This window comes from Thermobia domestica, chromosome 1 (genome assembly GCF_964235325.1).
Source record: "Thermobia domestica chromosome 1, izTheDome1.hap1.1, whole genome shotgun sequence".
Lineage (NCBI taxonomy): Eukaryota > Metazoa > Arthropoda > Insecta > Zygentoma > Lepismatidae > Thermobia > Thermobia domestica.
Genome location: NC_137454.1, coordinates 188,729,288 through 188,739,731, shown reverse-complemented (window position 1 = coordinate 188,739,731; position 10,444 = coordinate 188,729,288). Strand labels below are relative to the sequence as shown.

Genomic DNA, 10,444 nt, shown 5'->3' with positions numbered 1-10,444 from the left:
ACTTCTTTCTTTGCGAAATGTTATCTCAATTAGTTATAAAGTGGCTAACTAACATATCGAGCCCTCGTAAGAAGAAATGAAAGTACACTCTAATTGTGGCGCTCCAATAGGTTAATTTTTGAGCCATTTTTCGTGGCAATTAAAACGCAATTCCTGTAGCTTTCTTAACTGTACGGGAAGGTAACCAATACGCATTCACGGAACTGCAAATATTTTATGGCACCATTTTTATTCTATGAACCATTAATACATACAAACACTATTTCCAAATGAAACTATATACATTAATGGGTCATTTAAAAAAGTGGGGGGCAACTGCCCCTGTACCCCCCTAATCACCGTCCATGTGAGAGTACCAAACACATTACACTAATCTCATTTTTAAACTGTAAAACTCGTCCTCTATATACTGTTAACAGTTAATATATATAAACAGTATTCCTAGCAATTTAAGTATATGAGACAGCAGATGTCTCGAGTCCAGAGTTTCTTCCAGCCAGACCTGTTTTTGGATTGGCACTGCTCCTCTGGAGCTCTGAGAGTGCCCCCCGGAGGAGACCAAAATAATACGTCTATAATATAATAAAAAAGAATAAAATAGTACCAGAAGTGCCTCCCCCTGGAACATTTTTTTCTGAAAGAACGCTTACTCAAGTCTAACGCAAATGCCATTAGTGTATCATCGTGAAATTGATGATGAATCAGTAAAAAGACATAGAATCTTTCAGAAAAAAAGAACAACTTGTGAGAATCATTATCATTATTATATATATTACCTTCATTCATTTTATAGTTTTGCTTATTTAGAGCACAGAGAATTCTAGAATTTTCTAATGACTGTGAATTACTTAAAAAATTGTGTCACGAGACGCCACTGAATTCATTCGCCCTATTTCTCTGCAGGGGGCGTCACTTGAGGCTTCAGGAGAAAGTATTGCTCATCCCATCCGAGTTTAACATTTGTATAAGTTTTAATCCCTAAATATACTGTAATAATATGCCAACGAAAAACCTGAAAATCTACTGTCATCTAGGGTTCCCCCGCCAGAAAAAAAAAACTGAAATGACGTTGCTGAGAGTCTCCATCTACTTTTGTTTCTACGCGTTTTCTTTGCTTCTATGAAAGACATTGTATTATTATTATTATTATTATTATTATTATTATTATTATTATTATTATTATTATTATTATTATTATTATTATTATTAAAAAGAACACAAAAGAGAACTTATACTATTCGATGTGACTTGATTTGTTTTGTTTGTGTCAATCTTCAAGCAAATGTGTAAAAAATTATCGAATTATGATTAAACGTTTTCCATGCTTCTTTCTCGAATCGAAATAATGAAAACGGCACCAACTAAGGTGATGGCACATGATCGTAGATATACAGTCAGACCATAAGAAGTTGAGGATTGACACGATGAAATCATTGGAAAGTATTCGTTCATCTGAAGATTCAATATCGTATTCCTATTTATTTGCAACAGTTTATTTAGAATAAATAATTTCTCACTATCCCTTTATTTAATTTCAGTTTAGTACTCAATCAGCTATCAACCCACAGTGGTTGTATTATACATAATGTGTATTTTATTTATTTATTTATTTATTAGGCGACTTTACAACTGAAACATTAACAACAAAGGGACAAACTTGAAAAAAAAATTGCAAAGGCTTATGTATTAAAGGTGTCTCGGCATTCACCTGAAGGAACTGAAAAACCATCCGTCAGGACAGGAACCTTGGTAGCGAAATTCAAACCTGGAGACTCCAGATTAAGAAAAAATATCGCTAACCCTCATTCGCTAATCCTAATTATTTTTCTGCCATTATTTTTGTAAGGGTGCATTTTCTACTTAGGTTGAAAAGTACCGTATCCCTACTACACTTTTAGTCGACAATTAAGATTTACGTTTATTACTCCTGTCCATTCCCTACATATTACTGGTAAAGATTATTTGGAGTGAATGTTTTATTAAGTTTTAATTTTAGTAATGTTGTGTTATATGTTAATTGAAGTTTCAAATATTTAAAAGTTTCCAGTTATGACAACTAGAAATGAAGTTTTCTCTTTATATAAAATTCTTGATAATTTTAATATATTTAAAGACATAATTCTGAGTTACTTGCAAATATTCAAATAAACTAGAATGAAACTAATATTTAAAAAAAAAAAAAATTCTCAACAAAGGACTGTTTATCGAATTGAGATTTTTTTTTAACTTTACTATAGGCTATGAAACTTGAACTGATGATCGTAAAAGTGAAACTACTGAAGGTTACACGTTAATCAACTACTCTAAGAAAGTGAGGGAGTTCTGCTACATTGTAAACGTATATGGTAAAATCACTAACACAAAATGCCTGATTGCTTCGCATATTTTGTGACTTGTTTCTATTTAGTCCTTAGTTTACTTCTAAAATAATTAAGACCGTGTCATATGTATAATAACTAACATTATGAGAAATTTATGTTGTATTTCTAATCAAATATAAAAGTCTCTCTCTCTTTGTAAATTTTGCTGCGTGTTTGCTACTTTTACGAAAAAACGGAACTTAAAATTTGGCGATAAAAGTTTCGGAGATATCTTTTTCAATTACAACTTGTTTATTTGTTTATTTATTTATTTATTTATTATTTTTTGAAACACTATTGTTTGAGATGTGTGTTTTCTTCTTCTGTACATTTTCAAGATCATATATGAAGTTTTCTTTTGTAAGAAAGAGAGTTATTTTTATTTACATAATTTCTAAAGACATGCGATAATAATTTTGGACTTGCCTGTCACAAATCTTTAGTAATCTTACAAATTTTTAAGTTCCTAGTTTAAGCAGTTGACCTGGATGTTGATCAGTCAATCACTCACTGAGGATGACTTTTTTATATATATAATTTGTTTCACTTACCTGATGAATCCCAATAATGCTGAACAAAACATTGTATTCAGGTAAGAAATTGGAAAATTTTCACATGTTGATGATTGTGATATGTGGTATTTACAAGATAAATACATAATTTACATTACAAAAATGCTTTATTTTGTTATAAAATATAAAATCTCACATGGATGAAAGTACATTTTTCTATGCAATTCAATTTAGATTTATTTACTTATTTATTTATTTGTTTCAACAACTTTCAACATAAGAATCTGCAGATCACATATATTGCAAGTCTTATAGTGTCTCGAACATTGAAATTTAGTATTTTTGGACATGCATTTATAATCATCATCTTAGTCTCAGGTAGATTATCATCACCCCTTTTTGTCCACTTTGCATACATGTTTTCAGTCTACTTTTTACATAGCAGGTACGTTACACTTATTGTAAAATTTAAAAAAAAAATATCTTATTTTAATAATTAGGCTATTTTGTCCATTACCTCACTTCCTTGGAACAATTTCTTATAGTTCTATATTCTTAATTATATAAATTTGTATGATAAAGGATGGAAGAAGAGAGACTGCTCTGGTGATTGATTTTGGCTTGTTTAAGCAAAACGAAAGCTTTATAGGATAATTGTTCGTAATTGTACGTATGTATATATATCTATATCCAATCATTCACTCTACTCTAATGCTTTCTAAGACGGATAACTATTGCAACTGAAATGGTTAATTCGAGAGTTGCAGCAGAATAGCTACAAATACTATTAGCAGTCATTTAACTGTTTCCCATTGCTAATAGTATACTGAAACACCCATTTTGAGTAGAATTTTACAATAGGACAAAGATAATCTAACATTTTTACATTGCTGTTAAAAGGAACTTGTTGATACCTACAATATAATTTTAAGGATTCAGCACAAACCGTATCATAAAATTCAGACTATTACAAAGATTAGGGGAAAATAAACCACCTTTGCTGTCGTCATAAAAATATTTTGAACATTCTTGATGCTACTGCAATACATTTTGCTATGTGATAATACAACGCATCAATATTTTGTATCAAGGAAAGAAAATTAACTTCAAAAAGTTCATCACATATAACAAGACAAAATTGGTACTTAACGCTGAAGTACAATTACTAAATCTAGTATATAGTTCTATTGTCAGACAAATTAATAGAAACTTAATTTTACATTTATAGTTGATTGAGTGAAAGTATTGTGGCTAAGTGACTCAAATTAAAGACTCACTGCTTTCAATTTTTTAAATAAAGAAGAATCAGAAGAATTATGTTATCTTGAATTTCTAAATTAACCGAAACTGTTATATTACAGTCTTACATGCCCCTGTGTGTATTGTTATATGGAAAATCATGGAACACTAATATTCCTGTAAGACTATATTTAAACCACTGCAACTGATATTAAAATACTAAATATACATTTCTCTCCCTGAAAATAGATCTTATTTACACCTTTTCCCTGCTTTCGTGCTTCATACATATATTTACATTCATTCCTTCGTACTATACATTTTTCAATATAACAATAGTAAGCACTAATCTTTCTTTGAAATCCATAAGCTCGGGGCCATTGATAAGGCTGGCTAATACAAACACTTCTTTTGTTGCTAAAATACTTTGGTTATGTGCTTTGCTGCTTGCCGCTAAGAGTACAATATCTTTAAACGCCAACGTTTGGTCTTATTCTTGAAACAGAACTCTTAAAAATACATCGTTCCAACAACACTTTATATAAATAACACTTTTATTCATCAGGTCCAAATCACTTCTCATAATTTTAACAATAATAAGTATATACAGTGTAGCGTAGAAGTTCAATGCTACGTACACATGCAGGTAACCCATGACTGTGTCCAAATTAATCCAGAAATTCCGGAAGACAGATGCCGTTGAGGACCAAAGCAGATCTAGTGGTTTACTGAATAAAGCTCACAGTTTGATTAACTATTAACTCGAAAACTAAAGGTAAGAATTATAGATTAATTTGCCACTGCTGTAGCATGCTTTTCGTGGTCAGAATTTGCAGATTTTTGAAATTCAAAAAAATATTTATGATTTTAAAGTTGCAACATGAGCTTCAACTGTATTTACATTTGAATTTGTATACCACTGCTAGAAATGTAGGCACGGGAGAAGAAAAATTTGGAGTCCCGTCCCAAACCATGTTTACAAATAATCATTATCTTTCGCTGATCAACTTCATCTAGTGATATTTGAGAATAAATTTTAATTGAGAACGAATTTAAAGCCCTAATGTATGTTAATGTTGGAATCACAGAAAAATATTTCGGAACCTTAAGTTAAGCCTTCTGCTTAAATAGTCTCTCTCCCTAACGAAAACATTCCTACATTCCTGAACTGCAAGTATAACATTTCTTTTTAAATGGCGACCTTGTTCTGTACGCCAAAGATTTGAACTATGGTTTTGTAGCTTTATTTGAAACATTACTATATTGTTGCCGATTTAATTTATGTAAATCATAATTATGAAATGTGTTGTTAGTATTAATTATATTGTCGATGAATTGAATGATATAATAATGATAATTCAACTAATAAATTAGTATGTGTGCGTTTTCTCTGTTTCTAAATACGTAACCATATATTACATATAATATTTAAGGCAAATTGAGCATTCATTTCTGCTTCAAAATCAGTACACCGTTACATTAACTGATTGAGAAACAGTAGTTACACATTGCAGCTACCGAGTTTTTGACAGTCTTTCCCAGTGGTAGACACTTCACTGTAACCATCTCAGTTTTTCTTATTTAAGTACATAGTTAAATGGATATCTCAAGGACGCTGTACAGTTCCAATAACTGTTGGTCTAATTGGATAATTTGCAGTTGCAAAACTCATATTTATAATGTAACAATTATAAGGTAAGAATTAATCGCTAATTCATTGTTTCATTTTTCTGGTCAACAATTATAGGGTAATTCAAACTTTAAATACCGACAAGTCAAAATAATAAAGTTGCGCAACAGTAAAACATTTTAGGTTTGTCCTCACTTGGAAGATTTTCCGCATTGCCTGTTTACTTCTCTCTGGTTTAAGTATGTAGTATAAGAAATAGACACGTATATTTTTCGTTCCCTCGCAACGTTTCTACCATATCACGCATCAAAACAAAGACACGTATGGGAACATGTAGAGAGCTTTCAGAAGAAGTGAAGTAGTAAATGTTACCCTTCAAGTATTACAATGAATGTAATAATAAATGGTGTTACTGTATCAGATAAAACAATTTGACACTACACTTGTCCAACATGCCACTACATTCATTGAAATATTTGACGGGTAGCAAATTCTAAACTTCAATATCTTCTAATTTTACTTTCTTATTAAGCTATTTCTCTCTCATACCTCTACAATTCGTTTAAATCAAGGTACTAGTTAAGTTACTTCTCGAAGTAAGTTGTGTTAAAAGGTAACAAGTTACCTAGTGTTGAGTTTACCTTTTCATTACTGACACTTTTACGGGAATGTGAACATTATTTGGCCACTTATAAATATCAAATTGCATTTTTGAATTTAGATTATACTAAATGCAGTAACAGTATTGAAGGCAATTCATTTGAAAGTAATGCTTAGTATTAATACGAAGTGTTAGGACTGCATTTTTGTCTCTATTAATGTATAGCAAACACGAATTCATTAGTTCATTTGACAGTGATTTTTGGACTCAAACAATTGATGTTATAGTTACCACGCATAGTCCTTTATAATTAAGTCACTTTTGTTATTGAGCTATTGATTGCTTAGTATGTTTCTGTTCTTAGTCCATATAAATAATACTGTAGAATAAAAGGTTTAGATGACACAGGAATATTTAACAAATTATTTTTCATTGGTGCCTTTTGTTATTTTGTGAAATAAATTATTAATTGTTAAATTTATTTGTTACTTATTTAAGTTTTAATTTCGATTTAGTATGAGAAAAATAAATAGTATATTTATAATGGTAAACTTACCTTAAATCGTCTGTAAGTATACCGGTACATAATCAAAAATAACAGAATACTAATATTTGAAACTATCATACGTAACAATAAGTTTCCAAGAAAATTGGTTCCTGCTATGGATTTAGGCAGAATTTAATATTTCTATTTTGATTTTTCTGTTAAATAGATCACCGTGTGATCAAGTAATATAATGTAATGCACTTGAGTATTATTTAAGATTACGTGGAAATAAATGAGAATGTAGAAAATACTAAGGTAAATTTGCAAGAAGAAAATTTGTAGATATGACAAGTCACTATGTTTTCACCTTTGGTTATTGGAAAGTCATTTGCATAATAAAGAGAATTTCCTGTTGATAAACAAGATTTTAAAAAGGAACATTACGTCACTGCTTTATTGAAGAATATCTCCAGTCACCTCTTAATAGTTATTGGTAGCAATCAAATCTTAAAGGAAATATTTATTATACTAAAGACAATAGTGAATGCAAAAGTAACTGTATTAAAGAGTTTTAATTGATCTTGATAAAATGAAAATTAGTTGATTTAGTTTAGCGTCCATTTCAGTAGCGAGGCTATATGACAAAAATGAAAATTATTGAATGATGAATTATGTATAGTCATGTTTAGAAAAGACACTCGATACCCATTTGTCCATGAAAAGCTTTGTAATTTGTATCCACATATTAAACAATCATAAGTTAAATTAAACAATTATCAATCTTCTGTGGCCAATTAAACTATACTTCTAAAATGTTAAATTTTCCTGCACACCGTTGCAAAAATATAGCTTTTAAAGGTGCAGATAGCCAGGGTTCTGAACAGATTGATTATATATATATATATATACACTACTGATTTCAGTAACAATTTCAGTTTTTATCTATATAATAAATGAAGCGATATTTCTCATGTAATGTTATTTAGTTTGTTTCCATGTTTTTCCCATACTTATTCTTATAGTAAAATAGAGTATTAATACGTGTTAAGTTGACTTTTACATATGAATATCACTCGCTAGTTTATGCTTCCCTGATTCATTATGTTGGTTGCTGCGACATATTTACCTAATAATTTACGAATTTAAATAATTTGCAATCGGGGAAGCGAATCGCAACATTGAACCGTGTACACCATAGACTATATCTGTTAAAATCTTTGAAATGGCATGCCTTGGGTTCTCATTCATGAATATAAAAAAGTAATGGTCATTTTATATCAAACAATGCTTACTTCGAAAAGAAAGTATTTCAAGTTAAAGCAAAGTCACCATAATTGTCGCAAAGTTCAGATAGTTATTTTAATTTACTTATTTTTTTTGAAGAAATAACCCTATTCTTAATCTTCCAACACATATTGTCTTACGTAGCAGAAAGATGTTAGAATATCTTCACAGAAATTGTGGTGTATCACATAAATACAATCTTTAACATTTCAGTATACAATAATTTCTTTTAACGTATAATGTTTACCTTTTCTTAAAGCTCTTTCTCTCCTCTTCCCTTCTGTGTAAATATAATTGTATGATATGTACTTTTTACACATAAAAGTGTCATACTTAAATGTGTTGTTTCGAAACTTTGGAAAGAAATTTGAGTATTCGCTCTTACAGCACATCGGGTATCTGCTATTTCTTAGAAATCTATATATCTACAGTGTACTCCTTTGAAATACACTACTACGCACCATTCAGCTTCTCGGCCACAATTAGTTTAATATTGATGAAGCATATGTTAAAATTAGCTCAGTGGCTACAATATTTTAAGCTCCATTGCGTCTAAACTTTTCTGTAAGTAACTTAAATATGTACTCTTTTTTCCTCTTACATAAATGTGTCATTTATGATGTCTCTGTAGCTATGGAATGTGCTTCTTGCTTGCTTACCCGTATAATATTTTCTTTTTTTAAAAAATCATAAATTTCGCTATTTACTATCTTTAAAATCAAATGTAAAACAATCTTGTTCGAAGGGATAACCTATTTGCAGGTAAAGAAAGAGAGATTCACCAGTCCAATGTTTCTTTTCGGAACGTAAAGCGAGGACTGTTCTCAGAATAAAACTGACTATACCAGCGTCGATGCTTCATGATTGTTTTATCTTCACGAACCAGCAAAGGTTTGTCTTCGTATGTCTTGTGGTTCCATACCATTATGTCTCGCTCAATCTGAAAAATTCAAAAAAATAGTTTCATTGAGTCTAGTTAGCGAAGTATGGAGTACAAATAAAAATAAACAAGATCTTAATTTTTCCTAGATTTTCCTGCATGATTTTACAAATTAGGAATATTGAATGTTCTCTCGGGAGAAAATTTACATTTTTTTTAGTTCAACTCCCATGCTTATGCCCTTTACTAAAGGAGACAGATGATTATTGAAAGTGAATGATTGTGCAATTAATTTTTTTGTGCTCTCCCACTGGTAATCGAACCCGGGATCACGTGTACCAAAAACACACGCGCAGCCACTAAACCACCAAAAAAGGCTTTCTCTGAGAAGAGGTTGTGGTACTACTACTACTAACAATAATAATAAAGTACCTTGAACATTAGTAGCAAATTTTTCTATACATCACAAAACAAAATAAATGTATAAGCACAACTACTTTAAACAAACACACCGTCAATTCAATCATCAATTACTCTGAATGACACCTGAGGAAAGAAAAAAAGAAAAAAAGGAAAAGGATGAAATTTGGATTTCGAATTTACTAAAAAATATTCGAAAAAAACTGCAAATTACTGGATAAACTGCAATACTTCGCACTGTGTACCACAAGCCAAAAAGTAAAATTATATTTGGAAATGAAATAGATTCAATACTTATAAAATTTGTATTTATGCCTGTATAATTTTATTAAGGAAATTCAAGTGAAGGTATATCGTTGGAAATAGTGATTATCAAACTTGAATTGATATTATGTTTAATATTTACAAATACAGGTATAGATATATAGACTATCTGAATGATCTTCCACTAGAGATTATTATTGCTTATAGGATATTGGAGAATAAGAAATGCATTTATAGAGAAATAGGATAAAATGTTATTAGATTTAATAAAATGTTAGACGATGATAATTGATTTTATGAAAAGAACAAGACAACGATGAAACTGGATCGACTATTATCAAATGTTTTTATGTCATGAACCATTTTGGGAATTACTGAATATGCCACACAGAATTGCGTGTATTCTGAGAATTTACTGTATTTTTTCATTCTTAAATTACAAAAACTACTATCTTTCTGTTATATCATATCCCTTTTCCGCTACACCTTTGTATTGAGAAACAAATTCTCGCGAATGGAAACACACATTTATGACCGTGACGTCAATTACCTGTTCTAGCATTATTATAAGACAGAATAAATTCAGTTGGACACGCTTGGGTTAGATAAATGATAGATTAATCTTACGTAAAATAGTCCTACAAAATAGAACTAAATTTAAGTTTGATTCTGAACTAGACTAGACTAATGATAAGTGCAAATAATATAGTGATAATGTACCTAATGCAATGACAGTGGAATGTAATGGAAGTATCGTTAAAAGCTTG

General features: G+C 30.2%; 1 protein-coding gene across 3 annotated transcripts in view; it reads right to left on the bottom strand.

The window, feature by feature from the left end:
* Positions 1–3,020: 3,020 nt before the first annotated feature.
* The window catches only part of LOC145692089 (cholesterol 7-desaturase nvd-like), an 81,599-nt gene continuing 74,175 nt past the window's right edge, over positions 3,021–10,444 (bottom strand). For all 3 annotated transcript variants that reach the window (XM_081767386.1, XM_081767382.1, XM_081767390.1), the window contains one exon: positions 3,021–9,053. In XM_081767386.1, the coding sequence (XP_081623512.1) occupies positions 8,892–9,053 (162 nt within the window). In that variant the 3' untranslated portion in view covers positions 3,021–8,891. The remainder of the gene's footprint in view (positions 9,054–10,444) is intronic.